Source organism: Lytechinus pictus, chromosome 4, assembly GCF_037042905.1.
Source record: "Lytechinus pictus isolate F3 Inbred chromosome 4, Lp3.0, whole genome shotgun sequence".
Classification (NCBI taxonomy): Eukaryota; Metazoa; Echinodermata; class Echinoidea; order Temnopleuroida; family Toxopneustidae; genus Lytechinus; species Lytechinus pictus.
This window is the reverse complement of record NC_087248.1, coordinates 5,274,998-5,290,314: the sequence shown is the minus strand read 5'-3', so window position 1 is coordinate 5,290,314 and position 15,317 is coordinate 5,274,998. Positions and strand designations below refer to the sequence as shown.

Below are 15,317 nucleotides of genomic sequence, written 5' to 3'. Positions count from 1 at the left end.
TATAGATTTGAAGTCATTTAGAATGTTAGCACCTCAATTTGCAAGAAACCTTTTCATAGTTAAGAAGATTGGTCTGTTAATGGATTAGATTGAGGAAATTCTGCATTTGAAATTCACAAATGTGTCTTGCAAAGAATTTTATTTGCTGCCACTTATTATCATGTCAAAGTTGCAAGGGTTTTATTACGTTACTTGAAGAATAATGGAAACAGAACTTTAGGATATGAAAGTGAGATAATGAATCATTTTCAGTTCCTCGAGTCCATGGTCCAATTTATAGTAAATATTAGTTTTTAAATTGATGTATATCCACCTGGTCTACCAGCAGATGGTCTAATTCTTAGATCATCTAACACCATCATGGCTAAACCCACTTGGTCCAACATCAAACTGGTCCAATATTAGATCCAACTATCACTTGCACATATGGACTAAGACCAAGGACATATTAGAAAACAATCAGTATAGCCTGTGAACAGGAAATAAGACAAAGTGGTAAATGGGCTGCCTAGTAGCTCCATGGGCTGAGTGGCAATGTAGACAAAATGGTTAGACGATCTGGGGCCTGTTGCAGAAAGAGTTGCAATCAATCGCAACTTGATTTTCAACCAATCAACAGCGCGCATTTGGGACTTGCGATTTATTTTTTTACTTGCGTTTAAACGCAACTCTTTCTGCAACGGACCCCTGGTTGTAGATGAACTAGGATTAGACCATGATGTTGGTGTAGACAGAATGGAAAGTAGACAAAGTGGGGGTTGACCAACTGGTAAGTGAAACTAGGGAGAGGGGCAAACTTCTGAATGTGTCTTTGCTTTTACTGGTCATTGGTAAGAGGTGAAGACTTGTTGAATGATGTAACACACACAAACACCCACCCACACACACCCCAATGCATGTCTTATAAAGGGGAATGTTAGGGAAAGTTGTGCTGTGTGAGAGGGTGTACGTAGTAAACAAAGGACACGTCAATTAGTCTGGGGTGGAGTTTAGGTTTAGTATAGACCTGCCCCTAAAGACATACATACTTTACCTTGATCTATCGACAGGAAATACCTCCTTCATTTAAAAATCAATTGAGACTTTCCCCTAATCACTCTCCCGTCCCCAAGCATGCCGCAGGATCAATGGCGATATGATTCAAAGAGGAAATTGAGAATAATCTTCGATTTGTCGAACACTCCCCTCGCCACAAGTGAGATTTCCACCCTTCCTGATGAAAGTCATTAATAAGCCACAACTATTTGTATATAAGTGCTTGTTTATTATCAGGTTAAATTCTCTTGGGAAGAAGTAAAAAGGAAAACGGTGTAATTAGCCACCATTGTGGACTAAATTGATGAATTGATTGGTATAGGAAGTAATTCTGATTGATTAATGATTGATGAATATGAGCACTAGGAATGTATTGTAAGTGTTAATTTGTATTCATATAAGTGTGAAGTTTCACCATTGTAATGTTATGACATTCATAATGTATTATTGGCTTACTTAAAATGAGTGTTCTTAATATTAGTCATCTCCATAGTAATTGCTTTAAAAAATATCTGATGTTGGTTATTTCCAATATCTATTAAAAACCAATCAATTTCCATGATCACTAACCTCTAATTCACACAAAGGTGTACAAATTTATAAGATAAACAATTGGTATAAGACAGTGGTTGAAATAGCAAAATGTTACAGATCTTTTAAATGTATGGAAAATCATGAGCAATTTTCTTTATCACTTGACAATGGACTCTTACGATTTAAGCAAACAAAAAATACAAACAAACAAACAACCCCCTCCCCCAGAAATTCCAGTAATCATGCAACATGACAATCCCTATACACTAACTTTTTGACTGACAATGCAGCAAAAGACCCAAGCTACTGCAGTACATCTCTGTGAACACAGGCCAATGACATTGAACCTTTATGAAACACTAGAGGCAATTGAAGTATTCAGTAGCAACGTGATGATGATATAAGCTCTGCAGATCTATTACTTGATATCTGTTACTACTGATGGCCATTTGAAAGAAACCACAAGTGTCAGAGCCGCTTTGCGATAGAGAGCCGTCATTTTGAATATGAAGATTCATTCGTAGATCGTCCATACTTTAACACTATTCAGGTTTGATTTAGCTCTTTGAAGCAATCGACTGCCATTGAGGATGCCTTGATAAATTGATAAATACCAGATTAAATGGCGGAATAAAACCATATTAGTGCCCAGGATGGAAGTCTTATGAATCTCTGAGAGTCTGGAGAATTGCAGTCTTGAAGAGTAATGGATCCCCTTTGATGGCCACAAAGGCTTAATGCGATTGGACGGTTCAATAAAGCCGGCAAATTGGGGAGCATATTCACAAATGATTTGGAGGTCTTCTGAAACATAATCCGACTCTTTAGCTGAAAAAGCTTTTATGCAAACAGCCTACAGGGATGGAATATATATATATATATATATTGAGAGAGTAGAATTGTAGGGGGTGGCGAGAGTTGCTGCATGAAAATAATAAAAGAAAACACATATATATGATTCCATAAACAAGTAGGAAGTAGAAAATAAACAAGAACTCAAGAGATTCAAGTGAATTTTAAATCTTACCATGAAATTAAGTGTATTTGTAAATCAAAATAATGATTCGGCTCAAAAATCCTTTGATTAGTGTAGAATCAAATTTAGTCAGGCTGGCATGATGAAATCAAATTTGACAGGAAAATATAACCAGATTTCATTGAAAGATGCATGGGTAACATAGAAATGTTAAGATGATCTACAGGGACTTGATGAGAGATGGAAATGACTGCAGGATTAGTAATACGAAATGTTTGCGATCGCTAATGATTACTGTCATCTTGGAAAATTGTATTTCAATTGCAATTTGATATGAATCAAAATGTGTTTGCCCTGAAGGAGTCTTCATTTGACAGACATGTTTTTTTCCACGGGTTTTTCCCCTTTTTCTCTCTTTCTCCAAAGACATTTATTGATTTCAAATGTGATTTGATGAAGTCATATTGAAGCTACATGTAGGCACTGGTCAGATAAATTTTGTTTTGTTCATTTCTGTCCTTGTTTATTAAGCACTTCCTATGCTGTTTCTTTCAATCTTATGATATAAATCAAAAATCCATTTGCAGTACTATTTTTCGTAAGTAAAAAACAAACATCACAGAAAAAGTGCTATGTTAAAAGGAGAATGATATCAGTTGTTACAAGTCCCATCTAACTTAATGTACCCTCTGTCTTGTCTTTTTAATAATACAGCGTGATATAATTCTACCATCGCCTGATCAGAAGAAAGAAAACTTGCCAAATCCTAAACGTACACAGCGCCCTCTATCAGACGGTGACATCCTCTCAGAAAGCTACCTCCAACGTCTCCAGAGTCCTCTACCAACTCCTGAAGAAGCCGTCCGACAACATGTGGGCCCCTCATCACTGGTTACTGTGGACACATCAGGGACTGGGTTTGAGCGTATGGCAAACATCAGACGCTCCCTCACACTCACCTTCAGGATGTCCTCCAGGGGGAGGAAAGAACGCAGGGAGAAGAAGGCCTGGCGAAGAACAGTATCAGGTATCCCTCGGGAGGTTGAAGAGGAACTCAAGAATGGGCGTGCACGCTCGAACTCTGGAAGTGAATACACCAGTAGCTCTAGCGCTGAGTTTGAGGAGATACGAACTCAGAGTCTGGACAGGAAGCTGAAGTATTCTGTGCGGGAGTACAACAAGGCTTACGAAGCTCGGAAGGCTGCAGGCAAGGAAGGGAAGCCAAGCATTGCAGTCGTTGCTCCTCTCAGGAACAGGAGAAGAAACCGTCACTCACTTGGTGATTCCAGTAAATTAGAGAAGGCTCTGAGCATGAATGGATCGGCTTCACTTCCTAGAGGAATGGGACTACTAAGACCAAACTCAGTGCCACCAGGAAGTGCTATGGGAACTGTTCAATTCTCTGGTAGGTTCAACAACTTTCTTTCCTTTAGTTTAGCAAACCAAATATTTCTTCCCACAACCAGAAAATCAATTAAAATTCAGATTCCCGATTAAATAAGAAGGAAAATCTATTCATAGCTATATGTATAGTTTATTCAATGCTATTTTCTTTAATCTCTTTAAAATGTTTTCATGTAAATTAGTGTCTTCTCTTCACTAAGTCTTGACTGAGGGTGTTGTGTAATGTATGGTATTTATTCTGCTATAACAATCACTTTATTTTGTCTTCTTTCTTATCTACTCATTCAGGTTCTTCTGCTGACAGCTCAATGGAGAGGATCTGGCAGACATCGGCAGTCAACAGGCTCAATGAAAGTGCTGAATCACGTAAGCACTCTGGTAACCTGCGGAATGGCAAGCCTAAACTCTTCCTGCCACAGATGTCTCACTTACCGAACGCAGTGATCACCACCCAGTCTTATGTGAGGCCTATCCCTACAGAGACCACAGTCATGTCAAAGGCTGATGACCAACATCCAAAACCTCACCAGCAACATCTTCGTCCAGATCCTGCAGAACTTGCAGCTTCGGTGAGGCTAAGGATGCAGAAGTCCAGCTTACGGAAGGAGGATAGGAGATCTAGTTCAGGAAACTGGAGCGGAACAGACAGCACAAGAACATCAGTGTGCTCAGAACAGGACAGTCAAGTAACTCCTCCAGCTAACATGGATGCATCCCCTTCAGATTCTGCAGTGTCATTGTCCAATGAGGTAGAATGTTCTCAGGGAACGCCTATCGCTCCTTGTGCTAATTCATCATTCCCTGGGTTAATCAATGGAGATGGTTCTCGTCCCTGCTTCCTTCCTGTTCAAAAGTCGTCCCTTAGTTCCTCTAGTGGGAGTCCGACCCCAACAAATGAAATAGAAGCAGCAGGTGGAAACTTCACCAGATTAGACACTGAGACATGGTTAAAGAGTGTGGGTGCCTCCACGGGTCCTGCACTTGCTTCTGTACATAGTAAACCAGAACTTGGTAACATGGCTCCTTCTGTTAAAGGACCACTCAAACCTCAGCTATCCTTCGGTGATTCCTCCTCAGAATCTTCAGTGGAGAATGCAGCAAGTATTGTCTCTGATAACACTTCCCTAGACCTTGATGCTTATTTTGGAGACTCTGCTGAAGAATTCCCTGACACAGACAGTCTTTCTGCATTCTCTGTTGATCAAGAAGGGTACTGGACCTCGATGCACTCTGACTGTGGACTCTCTCCAAAGCATACCAAGCACCCTACAATCCCTGAGCATCCACAGAGTGTTGGCTATGACTACGACATCGCAGCTCACTACAAGGGTAAGGAAAGTCGCAGAGGGTTCATCACACCAAGGAACAAGGTATCCAAGGACAGCAATCAGCAAGCTCCACCTCTACCCACAAGGGATGATTCTTTCTCATTAGATGCACATCTTGGTAACCTACAACTTCAGCCTCACTTAGGTAAGAATGAAATGGCAAATTTTAGGACTACCATTTAAAACATTCTCATGTCGTATATTGTTTTTCAGTCCCTGTGCATAATTAATTATTTAAGGTTCAATGTCATTCATATCAGGGAGATGTTTCACCGAGAGTTAAAAATCACTCTCAAAATTTACGTATGCATCAAAGAAACTCTGTGTTAGATATCATGTGTATGTTGGTACCTAAGCATGATTTAGTCACACTTTACTCTTTGTGAAACAGACCCCAGCTGACATTCTTGAATCATGGGATTGTGTTGCTCCCTATTTATTCAGTGTTTGGTTAATTCATTTTGTTTGATGCATTGGTATAGTTGTCAGTTATAGATCTAAACAAAACAATAACCATCATACCAAAACTATATAATACCCTGATCGTAAATGATAAATCAATTGAAAATACCTTACCAAAAACTGTGGTTCACAAAGAATTTTTTATATCTTTGTTTGTGTCTAACAACATAACTTTCATGAAATATTGCTGGTCCTTTATTCCTGAATGACAATAAATATCTTGACAGTTCCTTGGCAAGGGAAATGTACACTAAGTACCTGAACAGCTTAAGGCGTTGCATCTTAATTTCCTTGAACATTTTGTAAGATTGTTATGGAAGATTATATTTTGCAAATGCATCAGTATTCAATGTCTTCAGTGAATTTCTAGTTTTTTAGTATGAATCAATATTTTCTAAATATGGGGGATTTTCAAGACAGTGTTATGTGTAGATTTGTTCAATTACTAAAATATTTTAGGGTATAGTCTTTCAAATAATGCATTTTTTGTTTAAGAATTTACAATGATTGTGCACATATCCATTTGAGTGCACCTGCAGTATATGACCAAATTGATTTGTAACAGAACAATTGAGATTGGAAATAGATAATTGAATGGATTTCGGCAGTACCATTTTAGTATAGATGTCATGTTCTGCAACCGAACATGAATGTGCATACCAATTCATCTTGTATGTATGCATGTACCAAACTCCCTGTGGAGTATCTCCTTGATGAACATGTTAGGGTACCTGACCTGATTCTAAATGATATGATAAATTCAGTGATGATCACTTGACTTGTTCACCATCATCAAACCAATTATGTCTTGTGCTCTGTTTTTGTAATTGATGCCAAGCTCACTGATAGATAACATATTTTCTTTCCTTACCCATCCTACTCGATTTTTGACCATCATATACGGCATCCCATATATGATAAATGTAGTTTTTGTTCTTTCTATAAAATAAAACACTTATTGGGGATTAGGGGAATGATTTATATTTGTGTTGTAACTGTCTATTTGATTGTACTGATACTTTTTTTTACTCAATTTGTGGAAAAATTAATTAAATTTTTATTTGATTTGATAACAGTCTGGATATGCATATAGTTAGACCAGATGAATACTTTGAGTATTCTCCTTACACAACATGCCATTTAACATTGCCACCTACATTTAGCCCAAGGTACATGTATTGTGTCCGAGCATCGGTCATTTGACTTTGGACATTTACCATTATCCGCTGTTATAAGCAATAAACTCAATCTTCCTTTTATGGTTTAACAGGTAAATGGTATAAGATCTTTGCATTAGCCCTCCAGCATTTTGTAAGGGTGAATGTCAAATAAGGCTTCTGTGCAATACAGTGCAACCCGGAAAAAAAGGAAAGCCAAGATACCCATATATTTTTTCTAACTTATGAAAATGAGTAATAATATTTCATTGAAACCACAATAAAGATAAATTTCTCTCATCTATTTTGATACTAAATATGATATGAAAAGTCCATAGATGAAGAAGAACAGTTTGAAATTACAATGTAAAAAAAAAAAATCAATAATTAATCTATGAGCTAAGGATTTGAGAGTCTTTTTATACAATTTTTTTTCCAAAGGGAATAGAGGGGGAGGGGTGCGGGCCAGGAAGGGGGAGCACAAAATCAAGTTCCGTAATTACAAGCAATCAATCAATGTGATTTAAGTAGAATAGCAGTCAAATATTGTTCAGATTATTCAATTCCTACCCAAACTTTACTCTGGCTTTAAGTCATGGATTTTTCACATTCTAAAATAACTAAATTTTTCTGTTGAATTATTTCCTCAGTATGGCCGCATTCTGTCAAATTATGTTGACAAGATGAAGAGCATTAGCCTGGAGACATTTCTGTGCTCAAAATCTTTAGAGGATGAACAAACCTTTATGTTGAAATGTTATTCAAACATTTTTTTTTACATTGAGTAAATTGGAGGTGGCTTGTTGGAAATTCTAATTGTGTATGATGCTTATGTATTTTCTTTAAAAAAACGAGCCTTTATGTTTTTAATGTGGGTTGTATAACCGGGTCCCATTGATTGCATGAATATTACTATTACGGTAACTTTATAACATCAGGGGTTGTTTCACAAAGATTTGAGTATGACTTGGAGTCCTGCTTAAATGCCTAGTTGCGTGCGTTATAAAAGACATGACCACATTGGTCAGTTAATGCCAAGAGAACGCGCACTATCGCGTATTAATCAATAAGATTGTGCGTTGCATATCATGTACGCGTCGCCATTTAAGTGCGATTTGTGAAACACCCCCCTGATTGTAATTTTCATTAATCTGTGATTGTGATCAGTTGTTGAGCATTGTCACCATAGTAGTTACCATTGGACGGTAAAGTTACCATGATAGTAATTTTAATTTAACAGGTTCCAGGACATTTTCTTCATTGTGAAAGCTTATCCAATCACTATCAATATATTGTTACCAGTATGTAGTAAGGTAATCCTATTTTCTGAAAAGAGATACCCTTTTCCTCTTCAATTTCTTGCAAAACAAAACTCTTTTTAGTTACGAAAGAATATGTTGGTTTTTTATTACTGCTTCTTCTTCTAAAGTAGTAGGCCCAAATACAGTTCTTTAATGCTAGTATACTTGACTTGTTGCCATCATTTACCCTACCTTTTTACTGACACATTTATTTTCTCTGTTCATAATAGATGGCAGTCCCATATCCATGGATTCTTCATCACCTTCAAACCAGACCCTCACCAATGATTCGGATGGAAGTCGAAGTGTGACACCAGCTCCAAGCGACATGTCAGACGTCAGCAGTGCCAGCTACGATCTTCCACCTCCTCTGTGTAGCCCTAATGATCCTCAGATGTACAGCTTGGGCTATGGAGTGGCAAATAAGGCTACAGGGATACCCGGAGGGACAGCATCCACCGGCAGACAGGCTCCAATCAGTGCTCTCAGTATGGCCACCGGGGTATCCTCCAATGGGTTGCTGTATACGCAGTCCTTGATCAACGGTGTTAGTAGGTTATCAGAAGCATCCCCTGCAGCCACTAGCTCTCAGCAGACCAGTGGACAGAACATGGTTTCTATTGGTCTTCAGAACCACTTCCCTGCAGTTTCCTCTGCGGCTCCTACTGCTAGCCAGGCATCAGATTTCTGGGCTACACCTATACCAGGGGCAATGCTGAAAGCAAGAGAACGTTTCTACGGGTTTAAACCATCACCTCTTAAGCCTGAGCAGCAGAACAGCCAAGCAACGACTGAGTCTGACTCAGATACTGTGACTCCGGTCACTAGTCCAAGGACTCCTACTGATTCAAACAATATGTTCTTTGGTATGTACCCTGGGAGTTACAGTGTTATAAGAAAGAAATCAAAGGACAGTACCTACACCATCTACTCAAATGGAATGAGTGCTAGTCTTATCAATAAACCCGCAGATGTGATCTCACCTACAAACTCTTTGGATAGGAAGCAAAAATTCAATCGATATGTATCTGACTTGCAAGCACAAGCACCTCAGGCATATGATGCACTTAGCCAGCTCAAGGCTGGTGAAGAGAGAACCAAAGCAATGTCCAGGGAACAGAGAGCAGAGATTCTGGAGCAAATGAGGAAGTCCAAATCTGGTGGGCGCAGCAGCAGTATGGCCACACCTCCGGCAACTCCAACCTCCCCACCAGTCATACCCACGACCAGTAATGTTTCAGCATTGCTGGCAATATCTTCTGCTTCGGAGTCACCTCTCAACAAGGAGGAAGCAAGGACAACTTCCTTCAGGACGTCCTACAAAGAGGGTATAGCCGCCAAGAACCTTGACCCTGACAAAGCCATCATCCATGCAGCTAAGAGACTAGAAGACAACCGTACTGAACCAGATCCTGAGCAAGCAGAAGCTGAACAGACAGACGGAAGTTCTGCCGAATCAGGTAATGTTGCAGGACGTCCAACAACTCCTAAGAATATAGCTGTAGATACTGCAGAAGATCCTGAATATACCCCATATGTGTTCGACCCTCAGCGACAACCAGGTAGCTCTATATTAAAAGGGAGTGCCAAGAAAGACGATCTCCATGCCAGGATTCACAAATCAAAGAAAAAGTTGAATATCTCTACAGATCCCTTCGAAGATACAACTATAGGACAAATGATGGCTGCTGATTCCCCTTATGACAATGTTCCCCCCAATATAAGAACTATTCGCTTCTCTGAGACTGTAACAGTAGAAAACACTCCTGTCCGTGTGTGTTTAGTTTCAGGTAAACCAAGAACTAATATGAGTGACTTTAAGGCGCTATTGCAGCAGCAATCTCAGCCAATAGGTTCTAGGACAGTATCTGCATGCTATGCGTTGAATGTAAAGGGTAGTGTCAAAGGGCCTAGGAATGCGGAGCTCTTGTATCGGGGCATCTTACAGGAGGAAGATGACACAAGAAAGGCAGAAGATGATAAAGATTCTACAGATAGTCCTGTCCCGGAAAGAAAGATTGTGACTGTTAGTGACTTGAAAAATGCCATGGCATCGGCAAGGGGCAATGTTAGGATGGTGAATGTGGAGGAAGCTCGAGAAAAACATGAAATTGTGAACAAATCTAGTTGTGCAACAGTGACTGCCATACCAGAAATCTCATCACTTCCAATCAGGGAAACTGTTATAAATGGCTCAGATGACTCGCCAGAGAATGATGTAAAAACAACAGAAGAGACTGTATCGAATCACTCACCTGCTTCTTCAAGTTTGGGTAAAAGTACAGATGATCATTGTAAGAATAGTTGTGAAGCATCAGGTACACCTGAGACAATATCCTTGAATAACAACAACAACCATAACACAGATTCCATCCATGCTACATCGACAGATATTCCTCCTGTCAACATCCTCAAGAACAATGTCACTCCTGAAGTGTATCCCACTCTTGCCACCGTGGTGGAATCAGCCCAGGAAAGCAGTGAGGACTCTACTGTAAAGCGCATTCCCAAGCATTCCTGGTCCGATACCGATCTCAACCGTTCCAACCTGATGGCCGCTATCAGGGATCGAGGAAAGCAGGTGGACCAGCGGGAGGCAGCTGTAGCCAGCCTGGAGGAAGCAAGAGATGCCGGGAAGAAAGGCAGTCCGGTAAGACGGGCCATGCCTGTCAGTAGGTCGGAAGGTAGTATCCATTCTATCCTGGACTCTGTCAAACACTCAATACAGAAGATGTCGCCGAAGCATGAAGCTCATGATGGAACGGATATGGATTATCCCTCTGATGCTTGGGATTAATTGTATTTCATGAACATATTTCCTTACCAGCTGAATGACCCTTTTGTATGAATACAACAGATACAAGGTCTGAACCTAAAGCTAAAGTTGCTTATCTAAGAAATGAAGAAAAGGAATTTTGTAAGCTATGTCAGATATTTATTTCTCCTCATTTCTTTCTTCCAAGCAAAGAATATATTTATGTATGTTGTACATGTTACACACCAGAAAGAACTTGTTATTTTTAGTTTTTATATGACGATCAGTTTACCACTTGCGAATCAAAAATTATGTATCCATTGACAAAGACAGTTCATATTTTAGAGTTCATATGTACTCAGTGATTTTTATATTTTCAATCTTTTAATTATTGGTTTTAATTGTTGTATAAATGGTTTTTATTGAATATAGATCATGACAAGAGATAATTTAAGTTTAATCTTCTTTCAAAGCATTTCAAATGTTCATATCAGTATTTTAACCAAACTTTCTTTAAACCCCTTTTTCAAGATAATGATGCTCAGTTTTTCTTCCTAAGATTTTCCCAAATGTCACTGCCACTTTCATTCATTTTTTTTTAAACAGAAATTGTCCTTCCTTCATATGATGGTTTTGAATTATCATCATACACTCAAGTTACATTATGTATTTTTTTATATGAAAATGTTTTATTGTTAAACAGTAATTCATAATATTTACATAGTAAGTCTTAGATAAGTGCAATCTTCCAAACAAATGTAGTCATAAACAATCCTAGTACCTATTTTGCTTTCTGTATATTTCTTGCCCTTTTATGATAGCTTTTACATTATCCTTTTAAGCAACAAATAAAACTAGTCATCCATCATACTTTTCTTCTTGTTACCAACATTTAAATGTTTAACATGATTATTGAAAGCTGTATCAATTTGATGTGATATGACTCAATTTTATGAAGCCAAATTAGCATGTATGTACTATTTTTTTTTAATTTTGTGTATGTCAATCATGGAAGACATGTTTTGTTCTATATTTTTTATGAAATATTAGTAATCCCCATTTCCGTTTGGTTGACAATGGGGTATACCATGTTTTTTTAACATTGCATTCACTCTCTTTGGATCTTAAAGACTTTTTAAGCTTTGGAAATGTTGAAAATTTACCTTACTTGTGTTTTCTAAATAGATGATCAAAAATATCAGTAATTCCTTTAATTTTAAAATCAGTCAATCATGATGAACAGTAATTGATTCGTACCTCAAAGGAAGAGATTCACTTTTATGACGTTTCTTTAATCATGGGAATACCATAAAATGTATCTTTGTGAAGCTACCAAGCAATCACATTTCTTTTAAGATCAATATATGAATGACATGAATGTTATATGAAAGCTGACAGCAGAGTGAGCAATCTTCCTCTTAACATCTGACAGTGATCTGGGGTCTGCTTCACAAGGCTTAGCAATTGATCATACTGTTGCCTTGTCCATTTGATTTTACACAATGAACGATATGATCAAGGATAAAAAACAGTTCTATGATCGAGCACTAGGTTTTGTGATACAGGGTCCTGCTGACCGGCTGTAAGCCCCTTCATCAATGTGTGTCATTGTCTCCTGAGAGCCTATCCATACATACAGATGTTCTTAGATAAATTTTGTAGGTCTTAAGTGTGCATGTAAACTTTCCATTTTCAGGCCAAAATCAGACTTTTAGTTCAAATGTCATGCAAGACATGGTTGCATAGTTTCTCGTTTTCATTTAAACGCTGATCGTAAACTCACTAAGAGTAGCGTATAAGATCTGTATTTCCCCAGAAAGATGGTCTCTTGGGAAGCGCAACATGACTTCAATTCTAATTGCGTTTGAATGACGTCATTACAAATGTGTTCCTGGTTTGATCAAGATGGCAGCATAAAGACAACACTCTTTTAAAAAAAAGTAACATAAATAGTACTCCATTGAAATAAGTTTGTGATGAGCATTTCAAAACACTCATTCTTCTTATGCAAAAGAAGCAGAAATGCTCACTTAAAAGAAAGCTTCCTTCCCGAAAAATAGTGCCGATATGTAGAATTCAATTTACCTTAAAGAAATCTGTCTCTTTAATTGTCTTGACTGGTTTTGATGCAGTTTCGTTGTCGTAACAGTGACATCACGGACGAGCATGTGAACCTTACTGTTGCCATCTTCCTTCAGGGAAGGGGGACATCACCATAGAGGGAGGAAGACCTATGATCGAAACTACCGAATGTTTGACTTCCTTTTCGGTCTATTCTTGGTGGTGTTTGCTTAGATGGAAATCATGATTAGTTTTATCACCATGTTGGGTCTTAAGATGTTTGGGTTTGTTATCGAGATCACCCTCAGGGACTTGAACCTTCCTCAACTCTTGGTAAATTTGGACAACTTTAAGATTCTTGCTGAAATGGACTTTCTAGTTGGTTCTTCATTAGTTTGGTCTTTCTCTAGTTTATTCTTGAGAGTCAAGCACCTTCCCCCCCCCCCCCTTCATCAGTTAGAGTGGGAGAAAATTCTTGCTTGAATATGAAATTTGACTTTGGGCTTATGGAACACGCATTCTGCGGGCTCAATGTTTGAATAGGGTGGGATAGTATGGTACATTGAGCTAAATCGTTCAGTTGTTGTACTTTAAGAACTAGCCAAATAATTCACCAAATTTCATGCCATTTCAATAAAAAAGTGATATAAAATGCACCCCAAATAGCCCGGCCAATTGCATCTTCATTACGAATAATCTTCAGCTTGTTCTGATCGGGATCAAACTGGGCTAATATAGATGTACCTTTTTCTTCCAAACTGAAACTGGATGAATATAAATTCAGTCTGTTATTGATAAACAAGGAGAAAAAAATGTATTCATCTTGAATAATCAGTGGATTGTTTTTTTTGTTGTTGCACATTTGGGATCTCAATTGTATCATATTAACTTAGAGGAAACCACTGGAGAAAGTAAAAGGAAAACCAAGACTTTCCATGATTTATTTTTTAAAGTCTTTGGGTTTTTTTAGGTAAGTTTAGAATTATAGCCACCATGGTGCGTGCTCTTTTTCCATTTAATACAAGGTGTATTAGTATGAAAACCTGAAAATATGAATTTCTAAATAGAAATTAATTATCATTCTCTGTTCAAAAAGAAATATTTTCAAAGGCCCTTAATGTGATGTTTCCTCTGTAATTAGTATATATACTTACAAGTGTAAATGATCTTTCCCTTCAGTTACTATACAGTGAACAAGTTTAGGTAATATTTTATTTTTGTACAAGTATGTCAACCATTATGTATGATTAATGAGTTTAGAGTGAAAACATAGCCTGGGTGAAAAGGAAGTTAAACAGGAAGAATTCATGTATGGATCCATGAAAGGTTAATTCACCAAGGTCAATATATCTTTGCACAGAGTTAGTGATTATATTCTTCTCCCTCCTTTGATTCTAGGGATTAAGTTCTGTTTGTATATTCAAACTCAACCTTTGGAGGGCTTCATAATGTGTTTTGTTAGTTTTGCCCTCAGCCAATCGGAGGCAATGGTTTCAGTAGCTTTTAACAATTGTCAATGAGATTTCTCGGATAAATTGATACAGTCCCTTGGGGCATCAGTAGATGACATGAAGTCATATTCAGTTTGCAGTGAAAACTTATGTTCATTTAAAACAAAAAGGAATTTAATAGATAGTGTAGGGGTTTTAGGAGAAGACATTCATTTTAGCTTTCCATTACTTTAGCAACAGTAAATGGAAAGGAACGGTTGCTATCTTTGTATCTTAGAAAGGAGAGGGCACTTTTTTCAGTACATACTTGTACAATCACACTGAAGCCATCTAAAACAATCAAATTCCAAATAGATTGAATCTGGTCTCTTACTTGGGAGGATGGTTATAAACCCCAAGAAGTGTTCCTTTGAACTTGTCGTCTCGTAGCTCCATTCAGCTATGCTGTATAGGAGTCTATGAGGAAGAGTTTTAAAAGGACCTGCTTGTGGTCAAAATCAGCCTCTAAGAAATGATACACCCCCCCCCCCCTAAAAAAAAAAGGTCAATGGTTGCTATTAAAATGATTGTCAAGTTGAAGACTTGGGTCAAATTAGGTGACATGAAAATATTGTCCTTTGTATAAATTCCAAAATAGATTTCATTTTTAATCTGTTCATATGAGGGCTATTAGGAGCAGAATTCAAGTTCAGTGTACTTTACAGATTTTTCCTTAATTTTTTTTGCGGGGGGGGGGGGTTCGGCTTTTATTTAAGAAAAGAAAAATTAGCATAAAAGTAATTTTGTATCATTGGGGTACTACAGATTTGGGACAAGAATTCATCAGGTTAGAAGTACTTATTATAAATTATTT

At 37.9% G+C, this 15,317-nt stretch overlaps 1 protein-coding gene across 1 annotated transcript; it reads left to right on the top strand.

Moving 5' to 3' along the window:
* Positions 1 to 2,838: 2,838 nt before the first annotated feature.
* On the top strand, positions 2,839 to 11,346 carry LOC129259665 (mucin-2-like). Its single transcript, XM_054897930.2, has 3 exons — positions 2,839 to 3,950; positions 4,238 to 5,422; positions 8,428 to 11,346. The coding sequence occupies exons 1-3, from the start codon at positions 3,473 to 3,475 to the stop codon at positions 10,992 to 10,994; spliced, it is 4,230 nt and encodes a 1,409-aa protein (XP_054753905.2). The 5' UTR covers positions 2,839 to 3,472; the 3' UTR covers positions 10,995 to 11,346.
* Positions 11,347 to 15,317: the final 3,971 nt, after the last annotated feature.